The sequence below is a fragment of the Temnothorax americanus genome, unplaced genomic scaffold (genome assembly GCF_048541705.1).
Source record: "Temnothorax americanus isolate GAGA-0224 unplaced genomic scaffold, ASM4854170v1 Scaffold6, whole genome shotgun sequence".
NCBI classification, from domain to species: domain Eukaryota; kingdom Metazoa; phylum Arthropoda; class Insecta; order Hymenoptera; family Formicidae; genus Temnothorax; species Temnothorax americanus.
In genome coordinates this window covers 3,696,018-3,716,436 of record NW_027509751.1, presented here as the reverse complement: position 1 = coordinate 3,716,436, position 20,419 = coordinate 3,696,018, and the positions used below count along the sequence as shown (strand labels likewise).

Sequence of the window (20,419 nt, the reverse complement as noted above, 5' to 3'; positions counted from 1 at the left end):
CAAAACCGCCTTGCACTTTCGATTCGCTCCCGCGTGTTTCCGATCGTCGGTAGCGAAGATGCGTATCTAGCGTATCGCGAGAAAACGTTACCGTCAGAGCCAGGATTGTGGCAAATTTCATTTTTCATTATCGAATGAGTCGCGAACTGTTGTTGTTTTTAAAATGCACAACGATTTCAGGCAAGTGCATCTACCTCCTCTGCGAAAGGCATGTTGATATTTCGATAATGGAGCATCGGAGTGACGTCTGTGTCGCGCCTTTCGTTCAACAGAGTTTTAAGGAATTTAGGCATCTCCGATATTTCGCGTTGAGGTTTACAGAAAGTCACCGTCCGAAGCAAAATCCGTTCCGGTACACAAAGAAGGTTTAAAGTTTGTTAAGAATCTTTTGTCGAGTGTCTCTCGTTAAGTATCTCTTTCCCCCTAGGTTCTCTCTTCATCGGCAAATCCAACGACAGAGAGGCGACAAAGGTAATCGATGACTCGTTTACGAAAGCGAGATATACAAGCGAGAAATAAAATTCGGATCATAAAATCTCGGTCATTAACTCTGGTGCCTTGTCAAATTTTCAGAGTTGTCACGCCAAATATAACCGAAATATCAGGTTCCCCGGTGTTGATTGAGATAATTCAATGATAAGAGACTTCTCTCGCACGGTTTTAAGAGACATTCCACATTTGTCAGCAGCCCCTGCAGGTATGCAGACACAGAGGCGAACGGCGACGCGACGTGACGTATATAGGGTGCTCCAGGATCGTCGGATATCCTTTCGACCGCAGTTTCCTCGAGCAACGAGCTCGGAGATCATATTTCTTCGGTAAAAAACGGCCGTGAGAAGAATTCAATGCATCTTTCCAACCTTTAATACACCATATATTTTCCGTAACTGAGCTTCAAATTAAAATTCTGTCAGAGCAGGAGCGTTAGATCGCCCACCAAGGAGTCACGCTTCTCTCGCCTGCTGTTTTTCTTGAAGCTTAGTTCGTCAAAGGTTCCTCATTCGCTGAAAAGTTAATCGTTGGAAAACCGTAGGTGCGTCAGGACCAAGGAATCGGACTGGAGTCCAAAGTCGACTGAGGAATCTGCAGCGAGGCGGTGTGCTGGGACACCCGGTACATCCGCGCTGGGAGGGACTCACCTGTTTCACAACCTGCGTGACGTGCACGCTCGGGTGCGTCACGTGACCTGGTCTACGGCTCCGCTGTAGTAGGTGTAGCGTAGCGTCAGCGCGCTACCAGTAGAGCGAGCGCACCATGGCGACCGCGGTAGTAGCCGTAGCGCCTCTGTGAGGGACGGCGACTGGTTGCGCAAGGGGAGTGACCGCGGCGGAAAGTGCGCGTATATACGCGAGCGGACAAAACGCAGTGACAAAACCGCGCCCACGATTCGGACGGTGGTGCTCCAGATGGGGGAGAGACCTCGCTCCGCGACCGACGATCGACGACGGCGTCGCGCACGAGAGGCTTTAGCGGATTCGCAATTTTAATGAAAGATCGATCGATCGATCGGTGTCGTCGGCAATGATCTACGGGGACTAGCGCTGATCTACGTCAAGTCCGAGCGCTATATTAATATCAATGTGATCTCGACGAGATTGAGGGAAAAAAAGGAAAGACGGGAGAGCGAGGTGATGCGTCACGGCAGAACGCGGCGAAAACGGTTGCGCTCGCGAGAGATTTTGAAGCGCGACGTGAAAACGAGAGGAATCGCCAAGCGGAGCGCGGAGTAACGGCTGCGTTACGCGCACGGTCCGCCGACGCTGCCGCTGCCGCCGCCGCCGCCGCCGCGGTCCCTCGCGCGTGAACGAGCGGAGGGTTAACGCTCGAATTCGAACCGCGCGACGTACTCCGCGTCTTCGGTTAGCCATCGGTAAGTGTCCCCGAAGGTGGTCTTCATCGCGTCCCTCGCCCCGCGGCTAACCGCGTCGCGTCGCCTCGCTTCGATTCACACAACACACACGTGCGTGAAGGGCGCGATGTTGACGAGCGGTTTGCCGCGGCGTATGCAACCGTGAACGGTGGTGAATGGTCAGGATGCGATGAGAATTCAAACGAGCGGCCGACGTTGCCGGATCGACGCGATCGAGAATCGTTACAGAGCCTCCTCCGAGGAATTTGAATTCAACAGGCTGTGCCTTTCGAGTTGAAAACTTGAAAGGAAAGATTTATTATTATTTTTCGAACTTCTCTTTATGAAAGAGATGCGAGTTTCGATCAAAGACTTATTTATCTTTTTGCGTTATTAGCAATCGAAAACAAAAGATTCCGCGAATTAAGCTTCAGAGACAAACCTGAACGATAAGAGATCTTGTTCCTTATTTAATTTTTAGTTACAAAGTTTCGGAAGGCTTAACAAAATATCCAATATTAAAAATGAAGAAATTAGAAAGCGAGAGCGAGTCGAATTTTTGCTAAAGAGAAATCGACTTCAAAATTATTGGGCTACATTTGAAAATTTAATTTAGTATCTTTTTGTAATATTCTCAGGACATTTTTCCGTTACAATAAAATGACAGCGCTGCAAAAATAGCTCATCAATTTTTACTTCGGTACTTTCGGAGGCTCTCTCTTTAAAACTCATCACGTCCTGATGTCGCGATTGTTTTCGAGAAACGTTTCAGTAGTTAAAATTCTCCAATTGTTCTCCAGAGACGATCCGCCGGATGGTCATAGTGCATTCGACGAAGAGCGATAAACGGTGTTTCGATATACGGACAATTGTCTGTCGAAGCTCGCTGCCCGGTGAAAGTATCAGATGTTCCGCGGGACGAAGTGGAAAGACGGTTCTGACTCACATGCGGATCGGATCGACGAATGACGCGTCCGTGGATCGGCGATAAGCGGATGATTCTCGCGAAGTGACGGCCTCATCAACGCGAGTGCATCTCTGTTTGCGTAATGCTCAGCTAGTATACGCGCTCGTCGCGAAGGCCGTGAGACCGTATCGAGAAATCGCGGTGGAAACAACGGTGGGCCTGCAAAAATGTCTATTACGCTAATCTTCTGTTCTTTTTGAACGTTACGTCTCGAGAGTGTCTCGTTATCGTTTCATATTTATTTAATAATAAATTGAGGACCACGTTGGGTGGAATTTGTCTCCAGTAGAATTGTCCGACCGCGAAAACATGTGCCGAAGAATGCAACGGTTGTGCGTCTCCCTGTCGATCCTGGGCGTCCTGGTCGGAGCCCGGTCGGACAACAGGTACGACCAAACGTCGATTTACTACACGGAACCGACGACGCTAATGAACGCCAGCGGGGTGACTGACAATTGGAACAACGGCGGCGGACTTCACGAGCTGCACGGCGGCCGCATTGTCCGAGGTCAGAGACTGCTGTCGAGATCGAAGAGCCCTTACTTGCTGCGAGAGGATTTGTTCGTCGAGAAGGATGGCGAACTCGTTATAGAATCCGGCGTGGAGATTCGCTTCGGCCCGATGGTCGGCATCACCGTCCGCGGTATCATAACTGCCGAGGTAATAATCCGTAAAAATCGCGATAGAGACTCTGAAAAGCGGAGGGGTACGCCGCCCCGGAGAAAGTCAGGCTTTGTTCTCGAGGCGAGAACAAAGGCGATCGTCCGTCAAGTTTCTTAAGCCGCGTCGCTGATGTCAAAACGTGTAGTCTCTCGTGACCACTCGTGACACAAGTAGCGTGGTACAATATTTATTATTATCGGGTAACAGCGCGAGATGTTGGACATTTGTCACTGGGATAACATTCTTCCCGAAATGGCCTGCACTTAAGTAAATTTTCGAGATATACCTTTGGGAAAACGTTGTAGAAAGGAAACGATCGAACAACAGTTTGCCCAAGGTAGAGAGTCGCGTCTTGTTTGGACGACTCGCTGATGCACATCTTATCGTACATTATTGTTATGCTTGGCTCCAGGTGAATTCTGATAAACATCGTGCGAATAGTCTCGTTCGCCGTAAAGATCAGTACCGTCGCACGTCGCGGTGCGCGAGCAGTAGATTTTCCAACCGTTACTTTTGTTTGCTAATGGTGCTCCGCTGAGGTGCACGGGGTCTCAAGACACGTACGTTTTCGCACAGCGGGTCATTCTCGGGCGTACGTCTTGGAGTTCTATTAAATTACGCGACTCAGAATCGTCTAGACTAATTGTAAATTTGAATACTGAGCGTAAAGCTAAATTCTGGTCCATTCTCTGCACATGTATGTACATTTGTATTTCGTTTGTTATTACTTATTTCGCATATTTATGTCAGTATTGAATATTCGACAAGAAAGAATCCGAAAGTGTAAGAAAGAGAGTTGCTACAGATACTCCACGACTTTTATTAGATATGCGCCGGGTATACCAACGCGAGCGTGGATAATTGCGGACAGGATTCTTACAGCTGCGAGGAATATCGATGGGCGTGTGTACGTGTAACGTTGAATGGACATGAGTCATCGCGGCGTGTAACTGCACGTGTTACTACATGCGCGCGTGAGAGAGAAGGAAACTTAAAAGCAAATTGCTTTCTCGGTAAACCGCGCGGATTGCGATTCCAGCGAAATTTCGACATTATGCGTAAGAAGTTCAAGTTGAAATCTCACGGGGGGTGTTATTATCGGCAATAAAACGCCGATCCAGAGCCCACCGGAGACTCGGTTATACCGTCATTTTGTCATTTACGTTGAGAATCGATAGCGCCGTTGATACCGTTAACTGATAATGAGATTGGAGTCATACCAACTTCGTTATCAGCGAAGTTTCATAATCACTTGGGAACGAATAGCGCGGAGTGTATAGAAGAACGTGATTCATAATTATATGTCTCCTGCCGTAACATTTTTACAGAACGATTTCAACACGAGATTTGATATGCTTGACTCCTTTAATTTTGTGATTTCCTTTATTATATAAATTATATGTGATGATTGCTCATTAAAATTGTTAATTATTTGTTTAATTGTTAATTAAGCATGATAATCTATCGAATAACATAAATTAAGTGAGTTACATTATAAACTATTGGAAAAGAGTGTATTATTGCAAGAGTATATTATTGCGTATAGTAATCTCGCACGTTATTTTAAATACTCGAGATGGAATCTCGAGTAAAATGAATTCCCTCGCGTATTCGTGGTAATCTTACACTCTCGCTCGCCCGGTTTTAACTCATTCGTCCGGTGTGATTATAATCGTCATAACTGTCGAATGTCTCTACTTTGGTTGGGCGCACGTCACGGACTACTTGTCGATGTTTGCCAACGATTTATCGCCCGTTTATACCAGCGAGTCGAGTCATCCGTGGAATTTCCGGTAAATAAACTTTTACGATTAAACTAAATTACCTCAGAGGTAATTGTTGTTAAGAAACCAACAGTAATATCGCGAGATTCATTAGACGTCATCAAGTGACAAAGCGACGTTTAATAATTGATACAAACGGAACGTTTTTCTATTTCCGTATTAAATGTTCCACTATCAAATCATCCGCTATCTCGAAATCTGTCGCAGTTATTTTATAAAACCTGTCCAATTTCTAGAAAGGTGGAGAAGCCACTTGATAGTATATAAAGAACGCTGCTTCTTCTTGGTCTTTAATTGTCTTACCGAGAAGGATAGCGATAGTAATATCAGTTATTTTGCAGTGTGGGCTTTTGTTTAAGAATAACAAAGCTAGAAGTAATTTTGTGAAATAAAAGAGCGCGTCGCGCTTTACTCCAGTCCGGTAAATGTAATCGCGAAAGAATGCAAAGCGACAGGAAAGGGATCCTTTCCCGCGCGGAGCGGAGAGCGGAGGACACCGGTTGACCGGAAACGCCACGGACACGCGAGCATCGTTGCTTTTTATTGTTGCTTTTATTATTGGTGTGGACGTATCGGCGAAATAGCGCTCGCTACCTACGCGTTAATGCTTCTAATAAGTGTTATTAGGTGTTATCTTGTTGCTATTTTAATTGCGAGTTGCGTCGTGCGTAGCAATTTTAAAGGGGGCACGCGCACTACAGATACAACTCGCAATTAAGAAAATATTTTAAACAATTAAAAGGTTGAATTTTTCTGAGATATTAGACACGCGATATTTAAGTAACTTAATATAGTCATGGAAGAAAAACCTTGAAACGGGTGAGTCATCAGAGTGTTTCCGAAAATAATATGAAATAAATTATCTCGTTAATGGGAGAAAGGAAGCTAAAATGTCATGTGTGTGTGGTTTCAGCTTTCAAGAAATTCGCTTAATATACTCGCAGAGAGAAATAAGAGAAATGAGAGAGGGCCAGTGTGTGATTAATTTATTAACGAGCGAGCATTTCCCACTAATGACCTGTCGTTCACACCACCTGGGAAAGCTGTTGAAGATTGCTGAGCGTTATCGCTAATAGAGAAAACATTTTGAAACGTTTAAAGCCGAGCGAACAGTTGTTCTAATCTCTGTAAGTGGACACTCGCCCGTGCCGTTTCCGCCGGCCGGTATCGGGCCGTCGAGGGGTCTTGCAGAAAGCCGCTAATCGGATAATTAAGAACGGGATGCGAACAACGCGTGCACCGTATACGGGGCCGAGTGATTCAGCAGCGGCAACCGCTTCTAATGCTCTAAGCGATGCGTTTCAGGTCACGCGTCAACCGGCGGTTCTTGCCCCCGCGCGATTGACCCACGACCTCGGTAATCCTCTTATAGACTCGAGACGTAGTGCCAAGACCTTCGGCACGATCGCTCTTGGCACGGATCAAGCGGCGCGGCTGAAATTTTTCGGCCTTTTTAACGGGAGCGCCTCGCGCTGCAAGGGAACGTAGAAGTTAAATCGGAGTGAAAGTAATTAGCAGTCCGGGAGATCAAGCAACCCGTAATCTCCGTACATTATTGAATTATAGGATTTCCTTCCTTTTGTTCCTAGTACATTTAATATAGCGATATAATCGGATAAATTAGGAATGGAAAGTATGCAGTGTTTTATTTATTTATTTATTTTTTGTTACGATTAATGATTCTTCTTGCGGGAATGTCTCGCTTTTAGCGCGACTCTAATTGACAAATACAAAGACAAATAAGATCTTGTGTTTGACATTTCCTAATGATTGTTAATTCTGTTGAAAGGGTGAGACCCACGCTCCGATTCTACTGACCGCGGCGGAAGTGGAAACGCAGGTCTCGGCTTTTCGAACATCACCTACGATACGCCTCGTTGACGGACCGAGTCCGCTAGCGGGAAGGCTGCAACTCTTTCATCGAGGTGGCTGGCGTTCCGTCTGCACGAACTCGCGAAAGTACGTGGCCAACGAACGTAATCGACAACAGACAACAATGGAGGGATACCGGCACAGATGTTTCATTTCATGCGAATCTCATTGCAGTTGGACTCGCGCGGATCTGGAGACGGCGTGCCGACAGCTCGGTTATCAGGGCGGGCAGTGGTGGTCGTGGATCGATAGACAATGGCCCTCCAAGCCGCGTCTTCTTTACGAGGAACCAGGCTGCCGCGGCACCGAGCCCTCGCTGACGACCTGCGAACGTTGGCCGGATAGAGAATTGGGCGCCGGTGTTTGCGGTGAGTGTGTTCGCAGATTTATCTGCGAGAAACTTTCTGCGAACTCTATGAGCCTTTCGAAGTATCGAAAGAAAAATCTTATTGTAAAAATCACGATATATAATTTGTGCATTATTTTTAATTATTGAATGAAGTAAATTTTTGATTGCACGTATTGTGAGTCAATGGCGGCATCCGATTCTAATCTGCCGATCCAACATCTTACAGATTATCATCCGGACCTGGGCATTTCTTGCCTGCCTCGCCACGATGGTGCGACCAAGGCGATCAAGCATTGGCGAGGAATACGATTCGAGGACGCGGTGTACTATAAACCGCTCATTCAACAGAACACGCTTTACGTGCGTCGGTCGCGGTCCATTCTGCGAAATACGGTGATCGAGTGAGTAGTAATCTCTTCTTCAAAGAGGATTACTGATCGATTGTTCCTAATGTAAAACTATTTCAATCCTTGAAATAGATATGCTGGCACGGGGAGGGAGTACAATATAACATCGGCGATTCATGTGGAGGGCGTGCCACCGATAATGGAGTCGATTTCTGTTCTCCATTCTGCTCTCACGGGTATCAACGTCACCACGTCGGACGCACCGGTCGTAATAAACAATTGTACCGTGCAATATAACAGAGGTAAGATGCATTCCTATCGATCTTCTTCTCGTCTGCTCCAATATTTTATTTACAACTATCGCGTCGAATAATATGTTTACTACGGTTTTATTTTAGGATACGGGATTTACGTAAATAGCTCGTCCGGCATGGCGTATATCAATAACTGCACGGTGTTCGAGAACGGCGCGGATGGAATAAAGTACGTGCACGCGGATGAGCGACCGGACGAAAAGCTGGATCGTAACGACGTGTACGATCTATGCACCTTCCCCACAACGGCCAGTCAGACCTTCCCCGTCACTATATCTATGGAGCAGAATAAATACGCGCCCAACGTAAAACGATGTCCACAAGTGAGTTGACGATGTTTGTCACTGGCGAAAGTAATATTACGAAATTTTAACGATAACGCAAGAACCATTTATTAACGAGTGGCAATAATATTATTCAGCATATCTTCACGAGGCCAGGCCACGTCCTGACGGTGCATTTTCTGCAAATGAAAACCGACAGGAACGACAGCGCCGTCATAGAGGTGCGCGACGGTATAAGCGGAGCGGACAGACTCCTGGCGAGCGTCAAAGTCAGAAATGGGACTTTACCGCAGAGCGTGACTTCAACGCGGCAAAATGTCTATGTCAAATTTATAGCTGAGCCCCGAACGAACACGATCGTGTTCCTGCGAGTGTCGTCGGGCTACAGTAAGTCTAACAAAAATGCATAACGTGGATCTTCCTCTTAAGTTATTGAGATGACAAAAGATATTTAACGTTCCATTTTTTTCTTTTTACAGAGAAAACGTATGATCTCAACGTGACCGGCAGTACAATAACGGGCAACAGTGGCCGTGGTATCGTCGTGGAGAAACTAAGATCCTCCTTACATATTCACGAGACCTCGGTGTCGAATAACGACCACGTGGCAGGCGTGCATGTGCTGGATGGCGCGATGGATGTTAACATCACCGATAGTCGTATCTCGTTCAACCAAGGGGACGGCGTTAACATCACTGTCACGGGCGGCAATCGCAACGTGTCGCGCAGCAGCATATCGTCCAACAGCGGTTACGGTTTCGCGGTGTGGTTAAACGATAGCCTCGCCACTGAATACGTACACTTTAATCAGTCAACTGTGATCGAGTACTCGCAGATATTTCGCAACAAGGACATCGGCGTTCTGGTAAGCGCGAACGTATCGATTTTAATCATTGCACATCATTACATTGCAATTATATAGCTGATTATTATAATGTTGCTGTGTACAATACACGAATAAAATTCGGCATCTTTTTCGGTTGATAGATCGGTAATTCAACCGGCAACTCGTACGTGAACGTAACTGGCAACTGGTTCAATACCAGCCTCGAAACGGCATTGCAAGTGGAATCCAGTTGGAGGAAGGACAATGGAATAATGAGAGTACAAATCGGGCACAACTGGTTCATAAGGAATGCAAAATTAGGAATCAAACTGAGCCCGGCGCTCAATCTCGATGCTGTTATAGAGTACAATCATTTCAGAGAACAAGCGATCGGCGCGATTCTGATAAAAAATCCGCTCTACGAGGAGTTTAACATTTTACCCGCGGAGGTTGTGATACGACATAACGAATTTTACAACAACCGAGGTCCCTTCGTAGTCAGCATTGGTCTATCGCCTTACAATGACGCGCAAAAGTTGTTGTTTACGAGGAACTTTCTGCGAGAGAATCGTGTCCGGGAGCTCTTTGACAATGGCGATATGCTGAATGTCAAACTGATACCACGCTCCAGGGTAGCCGCCGTCATCGTCGTGTCTTCGAGCAACGTCGAAGTTTACCGCAACATTTTATACAATCCCGAATCGCCTTACGAGATCGGCTCTCATCTGGAGGATCAGAGTAAAGTTATCAATTGTACGTACAACTGGCTAGGATCTGGGGAAGAAAAGAGGATATTCGATCGATTATTCCATAGGTACGCCTCGTTACTTGTAACATTTTTTTCTAATTGTCGCGATAGTAACAACGAAATATAATTATAATTTTCGTTGTTCAGGAAAGACCGATACAATCTTGCCAAAATCGAGTATTTGCCTTACTTGCTGCACAGCAGCAATCCTGGCGCGAATACCATCATTCCGAATCCGACGTTCGTGCCGCAGTTTGTCACGCCCGGCACGAATCTAGTGGGGGGTGAGGTGGATGGCCAGGAGGAATTAAAAGCCGGAGAGTACATTGTCGAGCGTGATATCAATGTGAGACCGGGCGGCAAGCTAATATTACAACCGGGCGTTACGTTACGCTTCCCACCGGCCGTGGGAATGATGATTGCCGGCAAATTCGACGCGCGTGGCAAAAAGCCCAGCGACATCTTATTCACTCTCAAAGAAGAGCTCGCTGTGTTACCAAATAACGACACCTTCACGGATGAGGATACGGTTCAGATCGACGAGACGGAAACCGTGCCAGTGAGACTTCTCGGTGGAAAAACGAATCTCGAAGGGAGACTGCAGGTAACTCAATTCTTTTTCAATTTTCTTTCTAAGCGTTTGTGTTTATAAAGCGGATTTATTAGTTTTATTAAAAAAAAAAAAAAAAAAAAAAGATTTACTAGTTTTAAAAAAATTGATGAATTATTAATAAACGTTCAAACAAAATAGAAAAAATCTACATAATTACAGTTTACACAATTTTTAATGATACTTTTATTCTGAAAGGTAAAAATTGGAAATAAATGGGGCACTGTGTGTAACTATGGATGGACGATTCTGGATGCAGCGCTCGTTTGTCATCAACTGGGCTTTATCCTTGACTTCGAGAATTGGCTTATGGAGCGATCGCATATTCCGAACGCGGGAATCAACGAGGATATACTTCTCAGCAATGTGCGCTGTACCGAATACGACAACGATATAACTAAATGTCGGGCGGAAAGGGAGCAGGATTTCGAAAACTCGTGCACTCACGCGAACGACGTTGGTGTCAGGTGTTTGGAGGCGGCATGGGCGGGTCTCAGATTGGGACCACTGGCTCAGAGAAGCGACCTGCAGTACGTGACAATCGAAAAGGCAGGCTTGCTGGATTACAAAACGAATTCGTTTAAGCCAGGTAATTCCGAAATTTTCGTTAATAATCGATGGGTTGATCACGTTACGAATAACCGTTGTATTCTATAACAGCTTTGCAAATCGATTTTGCCCGGCATTCGTTGGACGGTGTCAAGGTCCTTAACAATCTGCAAGACGGCTTGGGAGTTCTGTATTCGGACATATATTCGGCGGACGCGATAAATACCGTGACAAACAGCGACTTCTCTCACAACGGCGGGAGCGGCATCAGCTTTAAGCAACTGGGCATGCGAATCATCAACTCGCGAATCGATAGCAACAAGGTCGCGGGAATAAGGCACAATCCCGCTCTCTCGGCCGTTCAGCAGAGAGAAATCGCGGGATGGTTCCTGCGCGCCCCAGACAGCACGATCGACTCGCCATACAATCCGGTAATCTTGCCGGAAACGAACGAGAACATCGAGGTCGCTAACGGAGAGACCAAGTACATTATAACGACTAAAGTAACCGGCAAACCCGTCCGTCGCACCATCGACATTAAAGTAAATTGTTTTTCCTCACGCAAGATGCATCTTGTTGTCGCGGTCAAGCTAACTTTATCCAAATTACAGTGCACACCAGGCTACGTCATCGGTATCCAATTGCTGAACCCGATAGAGAATCGAAGTACGGAACAGATTATACTGCACGACTCGCAAAGTTTCGACAAGAATCAAACGATTTGGCACGTAAAACGGGACCTGAGCGTTTTCCCCGTCTCGTCCAGTTCCTTCGTGGTAATTCTGGAGTACGACAGCGGTGAAAATGCCTTCGGTGGAGCAGTTATAGTTGTCACGTCGCTCTTGGCTCCAATACAGGTACATTTCAAGTGTGAATATTAACATTTACAGAGATATAACATTGATTTTATATTAATGTTACGGTTACGCGGTTTGCAGAATATACACAATAAAATAGTCAGCGGCCCAATTCCCTTGCTAATTGTCACAAAGACGAGGATCAAGAGCAACCAGAAAGGTATCTTCGCGTCCTACTACAATCGATACCTGAATGAAATCGGAGAGCATTTTCTGCGGAAAGCTAACGAGACTATTCAGCTAGTCGGATGCGAGATATCGCACAATCACGAGGAGGCCATTTACGTTTATTCGCCTTATTGGAACATCTACCAATCCAATCTGTCTGAGATCTCGATACACGTGAATAACACCTTGATCACGGATAACGGTAAAGGGATACATCAGTTCAGCCGCGACGCGAGGCACTCCAACAACCTCTTCCACTGGATAATGCAGGACAGCACGATTGAGAGAAATCGCGGCGGTGGATTCGAGGTGTTGCTACCGGACGTCTGGCAGTATAACGAGAACTTTACGCACTCTCTATACTTCGGCAACAATACCTGGCGTAATAACGAACAGTTCGGCTTCGTGGTGGATGGACACTTCGCGCATCTCAATATATCCCACAATCGTTTCGACAGCAATCGATGCAAGACCGGTCTGATATCCGTCCGCGGAATGGAGAAGAAGATGAGAATAGATAACAACCGTATCGAGGGCAATAGCGGCGCCTACATGGTCGAGTTCCGAGCGGACAGCCAGTCCGAGATCCTCGGCGACGTTTACGCGCGCTTCTACTTTAATGAGATCAAGCGAAACGTGTACGATCTCGTCAGCATGGGACCACGCCGGACGTTTGACGATCCCAGCTACGTCGTCGGCTTTCACGGTATACAGAAAGTACGAGTCAACAGAAATCTCTTCGGCGAGAACTCGTTGGATTACGAATTACTGGCGGGTATCAGGACAGCCAAGATCAACAACGAGGTGGATGTAATGGAGAATTGGTGGGGTAGCGCAAACGACACTTCTATCAGGTAATTTTACATAAACAATTCATGTTTTCTGCAGACTGCGTTTGACGCTGAAACTTGAACTTGTTGTTCCTTCGCAGGTGGAGAATCTTTGATTTCGATGATTGGAACGATCACGCCGTAGCCAACTATCGGCCGTACTTGATAAGCGACTCGTTCGACGCGTCTATCTCCGCGTCGTGGCATATAAATCGGGAGATTGACCTGGACAATCTGGGCGGTCGCATAGTGGACAGTCTATCGCTGCACGCGAGATCCGAGCCCTACGTCATACGTTCCGACATCACGGTCATGCCGGAAGCTACCTTACACATCTATCCCGACGTCGTGATGGAGTTTGCTCCCAACGTTGGCATTTTGGTTCTGGGAACGCTGAAAGCCGTCGGCGTGCCCGGTCACGAGATCATAATGAGACCGATGAGACGAGTCGACGCGAGCGCGAACGCTACGCGCGAACTCTTTTTTAAGTCGACACCGAGGACTTCCGCCAATCTCATGGCAATGCCGGATGAAACGATCCGTCTATGCAAGAATGGACATTGTTCCGCATTGTACAACGAAGGTAGACCGAAAGATAAAAAAAATAATTCCAAGAGAAACCCGTCGTTTATTATATATAGTAAATTTTTTATTTTCATATCTCTCATAGCTTTTTTTGTATAATTTTTTATATTACGTATTATCATATTGCTTTTATATATTACTTATAATAATAATAATTTTATATATTAATTTTGTGTATTACTTTTATATTCAGCTGCGTTTTTTTTTCTTTCTTGTAACAGGATTCGTGGAGTACTTCAACAGGACGACTCTTCAGTGGATTCCCTTGTGCGACGATCGCTTCACCGAGCGCAACGCTCAAGTGGCGTGCCGACAACTTGGCTACGACACTCTCAACGTCTACGTGTCGTACGATCGTAGATACGAGCTTCATCCTGGATCGTTAACGCGCGTCTGGTCCTGGCCCGAACCACTGCAGGTGCGATTAATTTCGCCTCGGTTTTAATTCGCTTCGGAAAATCAACGAATTCTCTATATAAACCTTTAAACGTTTTACAGTGTTCCGGGAAAGAACAGAGTCTCGAAGACTGCCAGATCAGATTGAACGGTCAGTTGTTCGGTCATCGTCACGAGTGCCCGTGGGACGGGCAGTTCGTCTTCCTGCATTGCGGCAAGCGAAACCTGGACAACGCGTACGATTATTGGGGCGGGATACGCATCGCGAACAGCGAGTTCGAGCATCATTTGTACGAGCATCGCATCCACGACGTCGTAACCCACGAGACGGTCAGGCGCGTCGAATCGGTTCTGCGATTCATCAATATAACCGGCGCCGGAATTTTACACTACGAGAAATCGTCCGCTATACAGTCGATCATGAAGTCTCCGGCGGTGGTGCACGTAAACATAGAACGCGGCGCTTATCACGGCATCAATGCCGTATCTCCGACACACACGGTATGCGGAACACATTTGTATGCGGGAGAAAACGCAAAGCGGAATAATTATCGTTTTGTTTTAAACCCACGTGTTTATGTATATTACAGGTGGAATTATTATTCAACACTATTAACAACGTCCTCGGCAACGGCGTGAATATATTGTCCTTGACGGGAGAAGGCCGCGAGGCGGACGAGAGCTCGTTCACTCCTATTAAGGACCTCAATATACCTTATCATTTATTCAGCATGGTCGATATATGCGACACCACGAAAGAAATCACGATCGAGGAGCGCGTGATCGTGTACTACAAATATGACAATTATCCTGTGAATTGCGTGAAAATCTTCCGGAGTCCTTATAGAACCAAACCTTTCGGATTTAGGTACGTGAAGAGCTTTCCTTTTTCGCGAGAACGGCATTTGAGCGGGAGTTGCAAATTAAAAGGCAAATATTCTGATTTTACAGACTCTTGCAATTTAATCTTTACAACTCTACCGGCAAGCCGGGCCGTGCAGATGGTATAACTCTGTACGACGGAGACATTTACAATATCACCACCAAGGAGATTGCCCATCTGGAAGTTAACACTCCTGACGAGAAGAAATTGTTCAGAACGCAGAATCCCAGTATTAGCATTCGATTGTTCGCTAACGGCGCCAGTAGCGTGCATGGATTTATCGCGGAAATCGTGACTCTCCCGATATCCGCCATTGGTTTCAGTAAGTAATTTCAAACTAAGGTTTTATCAGCGAAAGAGAATAATTTTCTCATTGTACGTCTCGCGCGTTTCGGATCACATATTCCTCTCGTCACTCATTCACTTTTATAATTGGCAGATCGCGACGTGCAGCACAACGTTTCCTACTCTGTGATATCAAACTGCCGCGAAGGGGCCGTAAAGTATGCAAGCGCCGGCGAGGTGAATGCCATAATGACGCTCGAGCGTAATCAGTTTAAGAATAATTGCGAGAAGCTGTACGGTAACTTCACCACCTGTAAATCCGCGGTGTGGCTCGACGTCCAAAATACGCAGTCGCTCTATTTCAGAGTAAGTACAGGGTGGTACGTTTAACTGTTTTTCATGACGTTTTCTCAAAATCATGATCAGATTTTTAATCATTTAAAATTCACGTTCCAGAACAACTTGGTGCAGCGGAATCAAGGCGGTCTTTCTATCCGTGCCGATTCGAGAGGCTCGGCAACGTCTCTCAAGGGATGGATTCACAACAATCTCTTCACGGAGAACTTCAACAAGCCCGCATTGTAAGTATAGCATTGTAACTCGTTTATAAAATCGAATGGTGACACCGCGAATCTTTTCAGATACATCGAGGGTCGACAGAGCAGCCCCTACCAAGAGGTGACTATATTCAGGAATTACTTCACCAAGAACAACGCTCCCTACGACAATAACATTATCTTGAAGCAAGTGGTCAGCAACATGACGCTCAATTATTTACACGGAAACCTCGGCATGCATTTATTGGAGATCTCGGGATTCGAGAAAGTCCGCTTACCCATCTATCAAAGCACATCTCACAACGGCTTTTACAAGTGAGTCGCTTGTTCTTATATTCTTTTCATGCCTTCCTGCTTCATAATTTTTTATTGCTACGCGCGCAAGCTATTTATAGAAGATTATCCAAGGAGGTAATGAAATATTTATAACTTTTTTTTTTATAGAAACTACGCAGTCGATCGTGAAGGCCGTAGCACTATCATTGCCGGTACACCCGGCCAGCAATACGTCGACAATGTGTTCTTTAATCCCGATAATGATTACGAAATGCTCACAATAAACAGATCTCAGTAAGTCAAAATGAACTTAATCCAAATATAGAACACAAGATTACTTAAAGACTATTTAACATTCATAAACGAATCGCCCATTTAGACAATTAGAAATGTGGAGATCTCACGTGGACGCGCGGCACAATTGGTGGGGCTACAACGAAACTTTGGCGGTGGCCGGACGGATCAGAGATCGCGGAGACTCACCTGAACTATTGCAGGTGGATTACCAACCCTTCCACATGAACAATAAGTCGGTATTAAGCGGCAAGTGTCCACCTGCCTGGGATCTCGTCGGCGACACGTGTTACATATTGATCGGCGCACCGATGGACTTCTATAGCGCGCGAGACTTTTGCCGAGTGAGTTATCCCATCCAGATGTATAATATTTGATCTCTTAATGTCTTTAGTCTGTTACGCTCCTCCCATTTTGTACTGTCTGTTAAATTGTCTCTCTTTCATTATAGTCGGCAAACGCGTCGATGCCGTTTATCATGGGAGATTATCTGGGACTCTGGAAATTCGCGCGTAAGCAACAGGAACGATTTGATTATTCGGAGCGTGTCTGGGTGCAACAATTGGACCGCGTGGATCAGTGCACAACGTTCACGTATCAGACGATCGAGATCGATCATTGCGCGCAGCCTAGTGAGTTCATCTGCGAGATTGGTACGTATAGAATACCATAAGAAAAGATAACGAGGTAAAGAGAAATATATAAAGGAGAGAATGGTGAAAGATTATTCCAATTTTTCACAGATCCCAGAGTTAACATCGATCCTCTGTCGTGGAGGAAAGATATCGTTGCGGTGGGTGTTTTGGGAGCTGTCGGCGTCGCGCTCGCGTTGCTGACCGCGGCTATCGCGTTGTGGGCGTCCAAGTCGAAGAAACGTAAGCTCGAGAGACTGGAGCGACGTAACTCCATCAGGCAGTCCCTACATTCCCTGCGATCGGTCGGCTCCACGTCCGGCTTCACGGAGCTTGCTTATCGGCGAAAACCTATCGCGGTAAGTATGGATTGCGAGCAAATAACTGCAATGTTTTTAGAATTGACATGTAATAAAAATTAAAACTACTCAAGTTTTAAGCATAAAAGTTAATTAAAGATTTTAATGTCAATGATTTAATCTTTTAGGAAATTAAGGAAATTAATGAAGGCTTCTGAATAATATTCTTTTTCACGTGTTTCAGACCAAACATTCCACGGATACGCTGAATTCAAATTACAAGCGCATGTTAAACGGCGGTAGCCTGGACTCGATGGACAAGTCGCAATTGAACTCCTCGATAGAGGACAATCAGAGTTACGACGTGTACGAGGCTCACAATCCGCGATACTCGCCGAGCACGAGCGACTTCAAGAGCACGGCGCAGAAGTACGGCGCGGCGCAGAGCGTCGACAATCCGGTCTTCGACCTGGCGTATCGCAATGAGGGCTTCCGCAATCATTCCACTTTCGCGGCGAGGAACGGCACCCTTGTCGCCGCTGCCGCCCCTGCCGCTCCTAACTGGCCGTCTCAACCGAACGTGCAATCGACCTCGGTCGACGAGAGTCCCACGGTGTATCCCAACAACGAGACCTCGTCGTATTTCAACAACGCGTCCACGCTACCGTTGCACTCCAGCCTCGCGCTCACCGACTCGATGTGCGAGTTGAAACGCGACATCGAGACATCGGCCGCCTACGATCCCGTGGATTACGACTCGAGGCGCACCTACGACACGGCGACGCTGACGCCGAGCCAGGCGTCCGAGCCCGTTCCGGAATACGCGGCGGACTTTCAGCCGCCGGTACCGCCGCATCCCTATCACTACGAGGCCGAGAGCAGACCCAGGAGCGAGGCGCTGCTGGAGACCAACTTCGACACCGGCGAGGAGAAGCCGCTGCGCTCGAAAAGCGAGGCCTTGCTCGAGACCAATCTGGACGCGTTCCTAGTCAACGAGCCCACGGAACTCACGCAGCTGTCGACGACCGCGCGAAGCAAGAGTCAGCCGTTGGAAACGGCGATGTAACTTCTCCGAATGTTGGCGACTCTTAGACCAGCCATTGTTCACAATCGGGCACAACCGAAGCGTGTGCCAAAACGTCTTCTAACGACGAGCACTGCCAGCTACCGCACAATAAGAGATTTTCAATCGTTCGTAACAATATGCTGCCGATTTAAACGACTCGTGCCATTTCCAATGATCGCGAACTGGATATTGGAATACACGTGCCCAATAAGTCCCGATTGATGTGCTCGGAATAGGGTAAAGACGCCGACAACACGATGACTCGTTGACCGTAGAAACTGACGAAGAGTTTCGTCACGTCAATGAAAAACTCTGCGTTAAAATACAATCTGATAGATAACGTTGCGATAATTATTTATAACATGTCGCATTATCAGATAATCAGCAATATGCTTGGACGAATCCGCGCCTGGGATGAATGCATACAGACGAGTTGTGTGCAAGATTTTCGATAGGAATAGTATCGTGTTCAATATGTACAATGTCAGAAACTTAACGTTTTCAGAATTCGACGTTGTTAGATTTTTTTATATTAAGACGTTGATAGTTCGGCGTACATATATGGTTGAAATGGACCGAATGCTTTCTTCACACGACGTCGTAGCGATCTCAACATTTAATTCGGTCGATCTTTCGTTAACGACTCTCGGAAGTTGACGCGTACTTGTTGCGTCACACATTCGTAGGTGTTCCAAAGAGGATGACTGTTTGTTACACAACGACGCGTTACTTAATCCCAATTACGTCCGCAAGCGGTATCTAATACCGCTAATTTAATAGACTGTTAATAACGACACCGTCGTTGGTCGAGTGACGCGAGCGTGAATCTCCAACTCGCCGGAGACAAAGCTCGTAGGTAATCTATAAGGACAAGTCGATTTTTAAGACTTTTCACGGTACCATGAATATTTACGAATTTCATCAAAATTTAGATGTTAAACATTTTTTCGATATAGATATGTTGACAAAAGGTTTATATAGGAGATATATATAATGTTACGAATGTTGCCCGACGATGAATATTTAGCGTCAGAAATCGGACGGAAGGATGTATATTAATTTTAACGATATAAGTGCAAGAGGAATTAATTGACTAATTTGTTGTTGACCTTATTGCGATAAAGCTGTGAGAACAAAGGCAGACCTCATAATTAGCAATGTACACTCTCGTTGCTGTTTGTTCGAGGTGTACGTCGAATCGATCAAAGTTTCTTACAATTTAAGAATACAGAGAAAAACAACAAAATTTCTTTTTTTTTAATCCGATATCTCGTACTAGCGACATCAAGAAGTTGGAGTTACCAGATGTGGCGAATCTGTTGCAGATGCACGGTGATTACACTGCCAAGCGTGTCCAACGTCGTATAGTAATTCTCACGAGTATTAATAGAGTAATAGATCAATTTTCTTGAGGGTGTCCACATTACGAAGCTGAGCTGTAAATAAGTACGCGCTATTTATCGAATACTACTCGTGCGCAACGCGGAGATACGAATTTCCTGCAATGGGGATACATCCCCGAAGAAAGTACTCGCCGTAGGAGCGTACGTTCTTTCCCTTAAGATAGACTTACCGTTTCCATTAAGCAAGGTGATCTCACCAATCTTGTTCTTACCGAAAAAAAAAAACAATGTTTTTATATACCTGCCTTTAGCAAAGTATCCGTCCATACACGTAGGCTTAGCGCGAGCGATAATCGCCTTTTTACGAGGCGCGCGATAAATAAGTAAAAATTCTAAGTAAAAATTTTCGCTATGTTAAAGATCGCCTAAGAAGTTCACAGGATTCTTGTGAGAGGAATATATATGTATGTGTGTGTGTGTGTGTGTGCGTGTGTGCATGACACGTACCTATTAGGAGAACGCGAAGTAGCACTCGCAACATCCGCAATATATATTCAAATATTTGCAGCGTAACTCTCATTAAGATTCTAATGAGCTTTAATTGTCGTGTTGCGAGCTCTCTCATAGGTACTTGCGCGAATGGAACTTGGATGTTACAAGGCTGCCTTACATGTACATGTTGCAGAAATTAAATAAATAAACTAAGCGAATCCAAACTGACGAGAATCACGATGCCGAATAATCTTTTTCAGTTGCAAACTCTCTCTATCGCTTTCAGGAGACCAC

The 20,419-nt window shown here is 45.9% G+C and overlaps 1 protein-coding gene across 2 annotated transcripts; it reads left to right on the top strand.

The window, feature by feature from the left end:
- The first annotated feature begins 1,194 nt into the window (after positions 1–1,194).
- Positions 1,195–20,374, top strand: Bark (C-type lectin domain-containing protein bark beetle). Of its 2 annotated transcripts, XM_077420627.1 has the most exons (29): positions 1,195–1,870; positions 2,650–2,969; positions 3,106–3,476; positions 7,053–7,222; positions 7,310–7,503; positions 7,711–7,885; positions 7,964–8,133; positions 8,230–8,468; positions 8,567–8,816; positions 8,909–9,294; positions 9,417–10,069; positions 10,151–10,607; positions 10,812–11,202; positions 11,274–11,704; positions 11,774–12,019; positions 12,101–13,041; positions 13,119–13,600; positions 13,824–14,020; positions 14,101–14,499; positions 14,589–14,866; positions 14,950–15,203; positions 15,321–15,532; positions 15,623–15,747; positions 15,808–16,038; positions 16,168–16,293; positions 16,379–16,637; positions 16,745–16,946; positions 17,037–17,284; positions 17,469–20,374. In XM_077420627.1, the coding sequence occupies exons 3-29, from the start codon at positions 3,126–3,128 to the stop codon at positions 18,288–18,290; spliced, it is 8,889 nt and encodes a 2,962-aa protein (XP_077276753.1). In that variant the 5' UTR covers positions 1,195–1,870; positions 2,650–2,969; positions 3,106–3,125; the 3' UTR covers positions 18,291–20,374. The 2 variants fall into 2 exon arrangements, with proteins under 2 accessions (XP_077276753.1, XP_077276752.1); XM_077420626.1 differs by having other exon boundaries at positions 2,650–3,476.
- Positions 20,375–20,419: the final 45 nt, after the last annotated feature.

Excerpts from the sequence above, each read along its gene's own strand:
- Bark (XM_077420627.1), top strand. The coding sequence starts at position 3,126 with ATGTGCCGAAGAATGCAACGGTTGTGCGTCTCCCTGTCGATCCTGGGC. Across the intron at positions 11,705-11,773 it reads GTCGCACCATCGACATTAAA|TGCACACCAGGCTACGTCAT; the intron begins GTAAATTGTTTT and ends TCCAAATTACAG. Across the intron at positions 13,042-13,118 it reads GCAAACGACACTTCTATCAG|GTGGAGAATCTTTGATTTCG; the intron begins GTAATTTTACAT and ends GTTCCTTCGCAG.